Genomic DNA, 15,304 nt, shown 5'->3' on the forward strand with positions numbered 1-15,304 from the left:
TAAACAAAACACATGCGTATGTTCCAAATTTGGTTTATGGCAATTTATTGTTGTGTTTACCGTGTATTACAACCCAAAAATTTGCAACTCAAATAAGGTTGCCTACATTTCAGAGCGCCACGAAAAACAGCATGACGAAAAAACTGAAGGAAGGCAGAAGAGTACAGAGACCAAAACTCGTATTTTAAACAACTGCAGACCGTTCGCATCGTGGCGCAGCCAAATTGTCTAGAAATTGACTAAGTGTCAGTGCGGAATATTGTTTACAAGCGTACAAAAACATTTTGCCAAAAGTTAAGCAACTAAAGTGTTCAGCGATGAAATTCAAACGTAATTTTAAATCACAGCCAGGGATGGTTTATGAGCTCAAACAATTTAATGCGAATAAACTTTTCGTTTATGATAATAATACCGGGAATAACATAACTCGTTCTAATAATACTGGTAGCATTGCAAAATGCCATGGAAATGGTCATCAAAAAACTTAGATTTGAGAGAGCACAGAAGTTGCTATGTTTGGCCGAATGCGCTGAAATTTCGAACATGGCGTTTTCTGACGACAAAATTTTCCCAATTTCAACAATTTATAAAATCTTAAAATGTTAGGGTTTATTGGACCGACTGTTTGTACGAAATTGTGAGTCATCGGTTGGCCACCAAGCGGCACCACCCACCACAAGTAACGGTTTAGGCCGCTGTAATCGCAGATGGACGCTCTCCAACCGTTTTCATCAAGTCAAAGTCAAAAGTGGTGTCCAAAATAAATATGAATATAGTCCGTAATTAAAAATACACCAAACTCAAAAATATCGCCAAGGCACATTCGACAGCTGATGATTCGTTTTTTGGCCGTCTCAAGGCCGTAGTAAAGGTAAAAGGTGGTTGTAGCGAACAAAAGTGAATTGATTCTGAATTTTCGATTATTTCCACACATACTATACTTTGAGTTAAATAAAAATAACTACCCAAATCGAATGTACTGCCTTTTTAGTCGATTACACTTCGAGTTCCGGACCCAATACTGTAGCAACAGCATTTGAATCAAATGGAATTTATGGGACGATAAAGTATGGAAAGTAAACAAAACTCGAAACGGAACGTTTCATACATAGATAATTAAATGCCGAAATTTCAGAATACTTTCAAAGCTGGAGTGTGGAGGATGGATATCCGAACAATATGACCTAGCCAGCGCAGCAGCTGTCTCGTGATTCGTTGAACTATGTCAATGTCGCCGTAAAATATATGGTACAGTTTAACGATCCATCAAGTGCGGTATGCGTATTAGGGACTGAAGCCATTGGACCAAAGTTCGGAGATTCGATTATTTTAAGAAATTATGACATTGAATGATATCCAAGAAATCGTGATTTAACACCATTACAATATTTCTTGTTGGGTTATTTGAAGTCATCGGTTTTCAAGCTATAGAAGTCCATATTGAACGTGCTATTCCTGACATATGACTTGATTTAGTAGAAAAAGTATTAGAAAATAGGGTTTATTGTATTCGTTCCTAAAAAAGAAATAGTGGAGACCATTTGAATGATGTTACATTCAGAACTTAGTTGTTTCGATTATACTTTTCATTAAATAAAAAAAAAAAAACATTTTAATTTCCATAAGAATTATTGTACTTTTATTTGAAAAGAAATCATATCAGTCTTACTGGAAAACCCTGTACCTTCTCTATTTAGCTACAAAGAGACGTCGTTTTTACATCAGATTTTGACAGGGAATGAAATATGGAACCATTAAGATAACCCTTAACGCAACAAATCATATGTAAAACCAGACCAATGGGCCAAATCAACGACCAAGCTTTCGGTCCCATGTTCTCCATCATTCGACCAGTTTTGTTCTACGGAGCAGAATCATAGTGCTATTCGAAAAGGACACATACAAACTGCAAGTCTTCGAAAGCAAAATCCTAAGAAATATATTTTGATTCAATAAAAGATAATGGTTCTTTTGGAATGAAATCGACAATTTGCCACAAGGTAGGTAAGTAGAGTGAATGTCGGATGCCTGACTAAGAACCTTGGCTTTTAGCAGTTCCATTTTGAAACCACAGGAACTAAAATGTCCTCAATCGAATATGTCTTCTCTTAACCACCCATGCGCTTTTGATGAAATTCGAATATCAGTGCAAGTTCCGAGACTCTGTCAAGAAAACTTCTACCGATAGTTCTTTTTTCCTATAAAAAGCTTTGCATTCACTTCTACAACTGTCATTGTATTGTGTCATCACTCTGCTGGCATGTCAGCCAATTAAACAGTGTCCTGTTAGAACTCCTTCTAGGGTTCATACGTCATTCCGTTTGCGTTTTAACAGTCGACATGTGCAACCCATATTCCATTCATGCCACGCTGAAACACTTGTTGAGCAAGTTTGGGGTTTATTCTACCGAGATTCGAGTATTCTTATAACATGTTTGTTGATTAAATATCTACAAGTAGCCGTAGACATATAAGCTCCATTTTTTCGAAGTCTAATTGTAGTCTGATGCTTGCTCTGGGTAGTTCATCTGTTGCACAGTTACTGGAAAATGTTAAATTGTGCTTCCAGTTCGAAAATATGATCGACTGAACATACTAGAGTAACTAATTAATCCTTCAATAGAAAACCGATGATATTGATTTAATTTTTTTTTTAATATCGAAAGGATCAAATTGATGACTTATGGGCATAAACAGGAAAAATATTGATTTTGCTTTTCCATAGAAACAATTATGAACTATTAAATTTGTAGAAAAGTAACAACAACTACAATATATAGTAAAACTAAGCTTAATCGTAAAAAACTTTAAATCAAAGCAAAGCAATATTTCCAAAAAGTAGACAGGCATGTGACAGAATAATTTGCGCAACACTATCACCGTTAGACATACATACATATAACAGTCTGAATGTGCATACAAGGGTGTGTTAATACTTGTATGTATGTATGTATGTATGTATGAGGGTAACGGTGCGTAGTATCACCCGCCATGTGCAAACAAGTTATTAGATGTTAATTTTATAAAGTGCTGAAATTTGATAATGCCACCGACAATGTACACACATTTTCGCTGGAGATGACAGTTCGCAGATAAAAAGATTATGATTATAAAGTGCTTAAGTTCGTTCAATATTTGCCAGACAAACACTAAAAAAAGAACGCTAAAAGTGAAACTCTAAACGGCGGAAAACACGAGCACGCAGCATAAGAAAGAAATCCCATCACACAGCAGGCATTGATTTTGTTCAAAAGTGTTCACTTTCTCTATTTCCTCCACACACTACTACGTAGATACTTATATTATATATTATTTATTTGACTATTGGCGGCCGGAAGACACCTTAAAAGTACAGTACTAAGAAACTTGCATACATATCTACACAAGACTGTGACGGTGCAGGCTTTCATAGCTGATTGGCGTCGAGTACTTTTTATCCTTTTTAAGTGAGCAATTTTCGGCGAAAAACACACAAAAGGATTCGTAGAACCGTAACACTTGTAAGTAGTATGTTTGTATTTGTATGTGTGTGTGTGTGTGTGGCTGGGTCAGCAACAAGAATAATGAACTTGCTGAATGGCTGAAGATTAGCGCATTCTTCTCGTGTACTGTTAATTGGGTAAGCGTATCTTGGTGATTGACAAAAGTTTATTCGGTAATTGAAAAAACTTGTCACAACTTTTTCGCAAAAAAAAAGTACAAAATTTGTCACCACATGTAAGTATGGTGTATGCGTTGAACTGAGTCTTCTGCTAGAACAATTATGTGTAAGGTAAATCAATAACATATTAGAAATTTGTTGATTTTTGGCTATTAATACATTTTGATTAATTAAGAGCTTGCTCTGAGAGTGTTTTATGCGATATGGTATTGCCGTTCGATCGAATTCAACCTGAAATATTTCATTTAAAGAGTTCACCTAAATTCACATTTGTTTCTTATTTGAAAATAGTTTGGCAATAACAGGGTTTGTCCGGAAAGTAATTGGACTGATTTTCTTCCGCCGCGAATGTACTTCGGAGCGTGCGCGCACCGACTGGATTCGGTAGAGGGCATTCCTAGCTGACGAACGTGTGGCTGGTCAGTTGTCTCGTTAGAGCAAGGGTTTGTTAGAGCAGTGGTACGCGATGAAATTCTGTGTGAAACTCAGTAAATCTGCGACAGAGACTTTTGATATGATCAAGCAGGCTTACCCTTTTTGGAGGGCCAGGAAGAGGTCGCTGACGAATGAGCAAATCCAAAGTGAAAACGATACTCATTGTCTTTTTTGACATCAAAGGCATCGTTCACGATGAACTTGTTTCTCCTGAACAAACCGTCAACGACAAGTTTTACGTGGAAGTTCTTAAGAGACTCAAACCAAACTCAATCGGGTCCGACAAGACATCACAGCCGATTGGAGGTTGCACCAAGCACCTTCGGACTGAGCAGACAACTGAGAAGTAAAGTCCACTCTCGACGAACGAAGATCAAATTCTACAAAAGACTCATTATCCCCGTCCTGCTATATGGGGCAGAGACATGGACGATGACAACATCTGATGAGTCGACGTTACGAGTTTTCGAGAGAAAGGTTCTGCGGAAGATTTATGGTCCTTTGCACATTGGCAACGGCGAATACCGCATTCGATGGAACGATGAGCTGTACGAGATATACGACGACATTGACATAGTTCAGGTAATTAAGAGACAGCGGCTACGCTGGCTAGGTCATGTCGTCCGAATGGATGAAAACGCTCTGAGAGTATTCGACCGAGTACCCGTCGGGGGAATCAGAGGAAAAGGAAGACCTCCGCTCCGTTGGAAATAACAGGCGGAGGGGGACTTGGCTGCACTTGGAATCTACAATTGGCGCTAAACAGCGATTGACGCTCTGTTGTAAAATCGGCTTTAACCGTATAAGCGGTGTCTACTCCAGTTAGGAAGAAGTGGAGCACATACAGTTTGGATTATCGAAGGCTGGGAATGATAGAATACTTTATAGATCATAGAGCTGGCTTTATTTGAGTAGTCCATCCACCTCTGTTAAGACGAAAACATCAGAAATGTAAAGCTGCTTCAAAATCGTAGTGTAGGCAACAGAGCCATAGAGGATCTCCACAACTCTTATCGATCGACTCAACATATTTTCGTTTAAGTTTTGGGTATGAAGCGTGTCAATGCTAGACTCGTACCAAAAGATCTGAATCCTTGATAAAAACGACGTTGAGTAGAGATCACAAAAAAAATGCTTGACAACGTACCTTCATTCTGAAGACCCCATATTGATCAAACGTAACGTTTATGTCCAATAATCTAGCGAATGACGCTCCAAAAATGATTTGAAATCGAAAATACCATAATTCGTTGAAGGTTCGGCCATCCCAAGCGAGGCTTATAATAAATCCACTGAAAATTTAAATAAGCCTGGACATGCCTGTATTGACTCAATTGATCCTCAGTATGATCTTCTATATATGCGAACTAGCCACCCAGTTTTTGAGTTATCGATATGAAATTTTGCACACGTCCTTTTCCTCCCAAGAAGCTGCTCATTTGCCAGAATAACCGAAACCGGACTACTATGGCGTATAGCTGCCATGTAAACTGATCGATCGAAATAAAGTCCTGGTAGGGAAAACTTTTGTATTTAACGAGATATCTTCCCGAAATTTGTAATGTAGTAGTGTTTCAACGTAACGGCATTATCCTCGAACAAATTGTTAAGATCGGGCTACTATAGCATATAGCTGCCATATAAACTGTTTGAACAAAATCAAGCTCTTGTATTGAAAACTCTTTTATTGTGGAAGATATCTTCACGAAATTTTACACGGATTATTATCCAAAGCAGCGCTACAATCTGGTAACAGTTTGTTCAGATCGGACCATTATAACATATAGCTGCCATACAAAGTGTGCAAACAAAATCAAGATAAATATATTTTTATACCCTTTTACCCAAAAATTAATGCAACTGTGAAGGGTATTATGGCTGCAGTGTTCTTGAAGGTTACGTTTTTTTTCTTTTTTTTTTGCTTCCAGTTGCACAGTATGTAATCCTACGAGAATAGTTCTAGGTAATTGATGAATAATTTAATATTTTACAATTTTCGGGGACTTTTTTGCCACAATGTATTAAATTAATATGTTACTTTCAAGTGTCAACCTAAATGGTTATCAAATTGAATACAGAATTCTGCAATTTGATCCCATAATAAACAATTTGGTGTTGAGGTTATGATTAACTGACAGAGAGAACTAATCTAATAGCAAATCATCTGGAAATTTCTTGAAATTCTGAGTTAACCTCTTACTCTACACATCAGCTGAATTCAATAAAATCTAGGCGGCAGAGTCATGAAATAACGATCCAAATGAAATGCTTTTACTTTTAACCTCACTCTAACCTCAATAATGAACATTTCTTTATAAGATATATTTATACATATAAGGAAAAGAATGCGAAACATAAATTTTTAATACCAAGTTCTTTGTACTGTTTTATTTATTTATTTTCCTCGTCCTTTATTGATAATGACATTTAATACATTTTGACATTTGATCTGTATTAATGGTCAATAATATATTTATGTATTTCTATATATGTACATATGTACATACATATATATTTTATGCCACATTTGCAAAAAACCGCACTTAATAAACATAATTGGTAACAACTCCGTAATGAAATCGAAACAGTGTCATCATGGGACTCAATGTTGAATAGAGCAAGGTAGGTTAAGGACTCGAAGGCGATGACAACCACCCACACAGACACATACATACACACATGACACACTGAACTACTCTCGCTTTATTAGTCTACTAGACACACTGATTCAGCCGAACCCCAGCACCCGAACAACCGCATTCCGCTCATAAATAATGCATGAATTCTCGCGCACGGCTCATGAATGAGAAATACGAAAATCTTTGATATGCCACACGCCTTTATTGCGTCTCACTTCGCATACGCTTAACATATGCTTATTATACTTGTACATTATTATTTTTTCAATAATTTTACTATTTTATATATTTGTTAGTAGCTTTTACACTGGGATACGTTGTAGTTGTTAGTGGTTCAAACATACCTTTCTCATGGTCGCTGTGTAGCGAGGCAACGCTGCCGAAGAAACGCTTATCCAGTATTTGTAGCAATTGTAGAGCGGTGGAGTGCACCTCAACACGTGGACAGCCGGTCATTAGCAGTGTGACCGTTATAACCGAGGTGTAGTGATCACAAGGATATTCTCTGCAAAAATAAAAATAAAAAAAATTAAGCAAAATGATAAATTATCTTTGAAATCAAAGCTGCTTATAAATATATATACATACATATATGCATTTTTTTATTTTAATATTTTTGTGAAAATTATGTATTTTGCGAAAATATAATATGGAAATCGATTAATATTATTTCCGCTTAATTGGAATTTAAAGAAATCATTTCAACATGAATTATTTTCTTGCGGTCGGCAATGACCCGATATGCTTGTGTAGACTTTGCTTTTCAAGTAAATTTACAAAAGCAGTGAGGGGAGACAAATCTGGAGATCTGATAGCTGGTCAATGTGAATCTTTTTTGACTATAGAAACCAAGAGCATTAATATTTCAGAAATTGAATATTAAAATCAGTAATAGTCAAGGCCTTTTCAGGCTTTTGCGGACAGACATTTGTAAGCATTCATCTATCATTCACTGAATCTGTTCAAAGAAGTATGGGGCAGTGAGATATTTAATGCAAACGTCCTTCATAACTGCCGTTTTTTGATCATGCCATACAGATTCACGAATCCCGAATGTGTTTTCGATTATTAACGATGTTAGACAGACTGCATGAACTTATAATGAACCAACTAGTGGTTACTTGAACCCAGCAAATATAATACAAGACGTGTTCCAAAGTAAACAGGACTTAAAAAAAAACAGAAGAAATGGTTTTTTCGACAAAATAAATTTATTTTATTCAAAATAGTCTCCTTCTGCTTCAATGCAGCTTTTTGCACGGTCCAAAAGCATGTCGAATGAGTGTTTTAGCTCGTTGGTCGGTATGGCCGCCAGTATGCCGGTGCAAGCCTTTTGAATGGCCTCTACAACTGCATAGAGCTTTCCTTTCATGGGCAAAGAAGAAGTCGCACGGTGCCATATCATGTGAATACGGGGTGTAGTTAATGGTTAAATGTGATTTTCGGTCAAATAATCGCCCTTCGAATGTTGGGATTCTGAGCAATTTTTGGTCGTCAGTCAATTTGTGCGGAACAAACCGTGCAAACACCTTTCTTAAGCCAAAAGGTTCGGCCAAAATGTGATAAATCGATGTTTTGGAGATGTTGAATTCCATTTCCATGAATTTCAATGGTGATTTCGGCTGATTTTTGATGAATTCACGTACAGTTTCGATGGAATTTCCGGTGATCACTGATTTTGATTGGCCCACATGTTGATCGTCATTTATGTCCTCACGACCACTTTGAAAACGTTGAAACCACTCGTGCACTCTGCTTCGAGATAGGCAATCATCACCATAAACTTGTTTCATCAATTGAAACGTTTCGCTAAAAGTTTTACCAGTTTCGAAAAAAAATTTAATGTTGGCTCTTTGTTCGAAGCTCATTTTTGCACCAATAACAGAAACATACTTAAAATGCAATTACTTCACTTCCAATCAATGAAATGTCATGAAATAGCAGATTCTAACGCACCAGTCGGCATATAGATGGCACCACCAGGGGGCGCTTGATTCAAAAAGTCCTGTTTACTTTGGAATACACCTTGTATAACGTGCGCTTAAGGGTAGGCAACGTTTTTTTTTTATAGATAAAGGTATGAGACTTCGATAACATAAACTTGATTTCGATCAATCAGATCATGACAGCTTTCCGAGGTTCGGACTGAACAATATATTCGGAGTTTGTTGCCTTGCCTTTGTCAATAATCCAAGCCAAATGTCGTGGAATTAACTTGTCAAACAAGAAACTTTTCCATACAATGACTTGATTTTGATGTTGATGCTTTTTTTCTTGTAGTAACAGAATTCTGCCGAGTTGACAGTCCTTGACCGGATAAAAAAAAACCGGGTCTGTTCTGGTTACGTAAACCAGACTGCTGTGGGAACGGGATTTCGACCAATCAATTTGTATGACAGCTCTATCCAACAGGGGTTCGATATAAGCGATTTTTACGAATAAGCAACTACTTCGGAAGCAAAGAACGTTTGTAAAATTTTAGACCGATATCTCAAAAACTAAGGGGCTAACAGACAGATAGATTTGCAGGACGTTAGCCGTTGAATTCGACCTCTTTGAGTCTCCGGCGAGTCATTATATATCCACTATCACTCCTGTCGCATGGCTAAGGTCCTTTTTAATATATAACTTGGATTTAAAGCGATCTAGTAGACAAGGCCATCGGATGAGCCTGTTTTGGCCAATATTCGTCTTTCGAACCCTTCCAGATCCTTTTTCCCAGCAAAAGAACCCGTCTTCCGAATATTTTTTATGAAATCAGAGACAGTAGTCTGACTGAAACCTACAATGGCGAATAATCTTCTGGCGCTTTGATTCTTCTGTGATAAGCCTATTAATAGCCTTTAGTGACATCAGTCATTTGTCGTCGTTTAGGCATGTTTTTTTATATAATAACACTTTTCAAACTTTTTACGAACACAATTAATATTTCAATGATGCAAATCAACTTTTTATAGCACTATATATAAAAGTTAGAAATTGCACGTCAATCTAATTAGGAATAGCAATATCACTCCACTATAAAGTGATAGCAACTACCTGACAGGTTTTTTAAGCCCACTACTTTATACTTTATAGGGTCTCCGACATTTGCTTCTGGATCTTACAGACTTCGTGGAAAACTTAATATACCCTGTTAAGGGTATAAAAGCAGAGTAAAATTATTTTTATGTCCTAGAGAAACACTTTTTTTATGAAAAAACTGCTGCTGATACCAAAAAGTGTGTTAAGAAGTGTTATCCACGCTCTATGTTAAGCGAATTAACCCATTTGTAGCAAGCGTTCAATCTCGTACAGGTCATATGAGCACTGAAAGCATTGACACAGTTGCAGTTGCGTTCAAAAAGAGGTTATTGCGGACGGCAGCATTAAAAATACATAAAATGATTTTGGACGACCGTAAAGTAGGGGGATGTTCGAGTCTCAATCACTGCGGCAGTATAGCAATATATCATATTCGACGCAAAAATATTGTAGTATAAGTGTAAGCTGAGTATCGGCAAAAAAACAACAGTGGCGCAACATTGGTGCAGTTATTTGCTTGTTCGAACAGCTTCTACGGTTGATCGAGTTAGCTGGCGTATCGGGTATGCTAAAGTCAGGTGAAAATGGTATGAATTGCTACCGGATCCGTTCTACATATTTTTTCGTATTATTAGACCTCAAGAGTTTGGGTACTGAATGGAAATTTAGCGACAAGGAAGAGATAATAGCCGAAGCTGGCAACTATTTTGAAACAAAAGCCAAAACGTACTACAAAAAAGGTAACGTTCGTTGAATATTACATTCGCACTTCTTCAAAAAACCTTTAATTTTCTTTAAAGTGATACGAAATCTTCATCTAATAATATATAATAATACATACTTATTTGTGGACAGGTAACGAGATATGCAAATACATGTTTCTGTTGCTCGAATATAATGAAAATGCTCACAACTTTTCTTAAAAAAAATCACTTTTTATCTCCATACATACAGATACGTTGTACCAAAAGTACAAGAATTATTTTTAATTCCTGCCACAAAAACAGAAATTGCCACAAAATATAACGAACTAAATTTAAAGGAGCTTAGCTAACGCATATACATAAATATTGTTTTTTTTTTTTTTTCATTCCAAATCCGGTGCTTAGGATCCGTTCTAGAGACGACACAGAAGGCAATCAAATGCAAGTCAAGGGATAGACAAAAAATCGGCTTTGCAGTTACAGCAGCCAGACTAATACAGCAGTGGCATGCACACAAAGTGAAATATGTATACATTAGAGCGGGTCGATTTTTTTTATAAAATCGGGTAGTCGGCAAATATTCGACGGATCATTCGGCACAACTTTGACTAAGATATTATGGGTCTAAAACCGATTTCGAACAAGCCATTTTTAAGTTGAGGTTTAAAAAATCTGAACAATCAGTTGATTGGAGATATGTGATTTAGTTGTCCGATCTTGGCGATTACAACAATTGATCAATAGAATATCAAAATACAGCTAAGCGTTGAATTTCATTCGGATATCTCAAAAACTGACAAAAAAAAAAATTATAACCTAGAAAACTTCGCCCTAAAAACCGCTGGCTCGAAACCGGTTTTACACCTATAGTCGCTTAGGCAAAGTTCTTCAGAATGATCTTTAGACCTAAGTACTATTTACACATATGCGATTTTTTCGTATTTTGACTCCAAACAAATCGACCCGCTCTAATGCGCACATACACTTGAACACAATTTGTATGTCGTTGGCTGGTGTAAAGGGTTAAGCGTGGAATGTGCGACAGTAAAATATCAAAACCATTGAGATGTAAGCGAATTTTAATTCGAAGAAGGCAATTTAATTTTACTGCAGCGCCTAAAAAATCACGTGCGTTTTCGGAATTTCAAATATGCTGCATGGCATATATGGAAAGAAGTTAAAGCGGAAAATCCCGAAAAGATATTTAGGGCTTTAACTTATAAAAAGTGCAAAAATGGATGTTAAATGAAAGGAATAACTACATATAACGGATAGTCCAAATAGAGGTATTTCTTTCAACAATCTTTTTTTTTTTTACAGATCACGCAAGCGATATCGATTCGCTCTATGGGCTCGTCAAAAGTTCGAAGAAGATCCGACATTTTCGTGTCAAAAGTATAGCGATGGGGCCCACTTCTGGCTCAATGGGTACATAAGCAAACAAAATTACTGCATTTATGACGAAGACCAACCTGAAGAAATTCAGAAGCTGCCATTTCATCCAGATAAAACAGAAAAAACAAAGGTTTAGTGTGGTTTGGGAGCCGGTGGAATCATCATCCATATTCCTTTAAAAGCAATGTCGGTTAGAACGTAACCGTCAATGGCGATCATTATCGAGTCATGATAGCCGACTATTTGATACCTGAAATTGAAGTTCGTAATCTTGGCGACATTTGGTTTCAATAAGATGGCGTCACTTCCCACACATCGCATCAAACATATTTGATATTTATTGAGAGAATACTTTGGCCAGCTGATAATTTTACGTTATAGGCCGGTCGATTGGTCGCTAAGATTGTGTGATATCATACTCTTAGATTTTTTCCTGTGTGGATATGTCAAGTCTAAAGTCTATGCGGACAATTCCGCTTCGAATCAGGCCTCGGAGCGTATCATTCGCCAGTCGAAATGCTAGAAGGAGTCATCGAAAATTGCACTTAACGGTTACACCTTCTGAGACTTAGCCGCGTCCAACATTTGAAAGAGATAATCTTCAAAAAATAAATGCTCTTTCGAATGATAATAAAAATTCTCAATTAAATTTGAAGTTTATGTGTTTTTTTTTATTTTTAAGTAGGGAACCTCGATCGAAATGGATCGCCCTATAAATAAGTATTTATTTTTGGAACGTAAAGATATATAAAAATATACCCTACAACTAAAGTTATTGCTTTGTAATATATTAATTAGGTATTATATTTTTATATTAAATCCCGAACTAATTTCGAGACACAAATAACATATACTGTTATCTCTGTTTTAGCAAGCGCTAGTCATACACAACAACAGCAAGAGCGAAACAAAATCGCATTCCAATACACTTTTATGGCATTCCAAGAAGTATAGCGCTTAGCGTCTAATCAAAGAGCATTACAGAGGATGTAAAAAGATTTATTTTTCTTCTTAGAGCAATAATATATATATTATATATTTCGGTCTATTTCTTAGAAAACAACTTTTCTTAGCTTATCTGTTTTTGTTGTTCGTAAAAATATAAGCCGGTAATCAACTTGATTCAAGAAGAAGAATCAACTTGATATGAAGTCTTTATAAGTACCCAAAACAAACTTTAGCTTACGAAATTTTTCAAATTTTTGAGTAGTGTTCATAGCTCATAGAGGTTAGTAAGGATCTTTATTTCGAAATATTCAGAGGACAAGCATGCTAAAGCTTAAGCGGATATCACACAGCCACCATTTGGAACGATATCAACTTTGACATTAAACTACAATTGAATTAGGAAAATATTCTCACTGAATGTCAACATGATATTTTATATATTCACCGGTATATGCTTATATAAGGCATCGGAAACATAACTACCCTCATATTTGATATATAGGGCCGATTTGGATCTTTGGATTTATCGCCTTTTATTGCGATATCACACGATCACCCGAGCCATTATTTGAGCTAAGTTTTATTTATTGTAAAGGTAAATGAGCTTGTCATTCGAGCTGTCGTTGTATACGAAGTAGGCGTGGTTGCAGTCCAGTTTTATTTAGAATATCCTTCACAAATGCATTTCATTTAGTGTAAAAGGATATAAAAAGATATTTATGTTGATTTTGTTTGTTCAGTTTGTATGACAGCTTTATATTATAGTAATCCGATCTGAACAATATGTTCGGAGCTGGATGCGTTGCTTTGAAAAATAAGTCATGTCAAATTTTATGAACATAGCTAGTAAAATAAAAAAAACTTTCGCATACAAGGTTCGGATTTTAATCGATCAGTTTGTATGGCAGCTATATGCTATTGTGGTCTAAACTTTTCTTCGGATATTGTCTTGAACAATAGTCTATGCCAAATTTCTTGAGTTATCTCGCCAAATAAAAAAGTTTTTCATAGCAAGACTTTTGTTCGATCGGACAGTTTGAATGACAACTATATGCTATATCGACCCGATCCGAAAACTTTATTCGGATATTGTAGCAATGTATTAAATAATAATCTTTGCAAAACTCTTTGAAGATATCACCTCGAATAAACAAGTTTTCCATACCAGCACCTGATTCAGATTCTTCAGTTTGTATGACAGCTATATGCTATAGTGGTCCGAAATTAGCGGTTCCGACAAATGAGTAGCTTTTTTTTGGGAGAAAATTACGTGTGCAAAATTTGAGGTCGATATCTGAGAAACTGAGCGACTATTTGGAGTATATACATAGGGAGGGATAGACGGGCATGGTCTTCGACGTTTCTTTTCAGGTGTTACAAACTTGGTGACAAACTTAATATACCCTGTTTGGGGTATAAATATCGAATATATCAAAGGTATATTAGTATGCAAACATTTTTGAAAAATATTTTTTTAAAGATTTATTCGAAATATATTTATTTTCGAACAGTATATGTATGTAAGATAATCAATAAAAAAAAATCTAATAATAATAATATACCTAAATACCTAAAAAATTGAATTCAGTTTCGAAAAATTTAAGTCTACTTTCATTACAAAATTAATAAATAAATTTATCAAAATATTCGAAAATGTATACATTGTGACAAAAAACTATTCGAAAATTTTAAATAAAACGCAAAATATTTAATTATTCATCAATATTTATTTGGTCGCCTTCAAAGTGCCAACGATCCTCGAAACACTTTTCATAAGCACTTTTTGGGATGGCCTTCAGCTCCTTCAGCGAATTTCGTTTTATCTCTTCGATCGACTGAAAACGGATTTCACGGAGCGGCAATTTCAGTCTGCTGAACAATAAAAAATCACACGGAGCCATATATGGTGAATACGGTGACTGATCGATAGTATTCGTTGCGGTTTTGGCTTCTTTTTGAAAACAAAAAAATCAGCTTTATCGAGACGAGTGGAGAAAGAACCCTTTTCATACCCAAAATATCCATCAAAATCATTCGAACGGGCTCGCGAGAGATGTCGAGCTCTCTTGCCATTTCTCTAACACTTGCCTGACGATTTTCAAGCACCATATTCTTCACTTTTTTAATATTTTCATCAGTTGAGGAGGTCGAACAAAGCATGTCTTCAATGATATCCCGACCATCTTAAAGGCTGTGTACCACTCGTTGACTTGTGTTTTTGATACAACTGTATATCCAACGCAACGCACTACTGAGGTGAACAAACTGGTTGACAGTTCGCGCTCATATTTGGCATAGTAATTTATAATAGTCCCATCAACTTATCACAATAGATTTTTTTGAAATATCGAGTAACCGGGGAATTTGATTTTGTCACAATATATACATATACATGCCTTAACACTTATCTTAAATATCAAGTTCCATGTGCATGACATGCGGCCCTAACTATCATGAATTCCATACATTTTAAATTACAGCCGCGAGCTCATCGCCAT

The 15,304-nt window shown here is 36.2% G+C and overlaps 1 protein-coding gene across 5 annotated transcripts in view; it reads right to left on the reverse strand.

The window, feature by feature from the left end:
* Nucleotides 1-15,304, reverse strand: part of LOC120778467 (protein furry) — a 141,228-nt gene that overhangs the window by 97,660 nt on the left and 28,264 nt on the right. For all 5 annotated transcript variants that reach the window (XM_040110279.1, XM_040110277.1, XM_040110275.1 and 2 more), the window contains one exon: nt 7,080-7,240. In XM_040110279.1, the coding sequence (XP_039966213.1) occupies nt 7,080-7,240 (161 nt within the window). The remainder of the gene's footprint in view (nt 1-7,079; nt 7,241-15,304) is intronic.

Source organism: Bactrocera tryoni, chromosome 5, assembly GCF_016617805.1.
Source record: "Bactrocera tryoni isolate S06 chromosome 5, CSIRO_BtryS06_freeze2, whole genome shotgun sequence".
NCBI lineage: Eukaryota > Metazoa > Arthropoda > Insecta > Diptera > Tephritidae > Bactrocera > Bactrocera tryoni.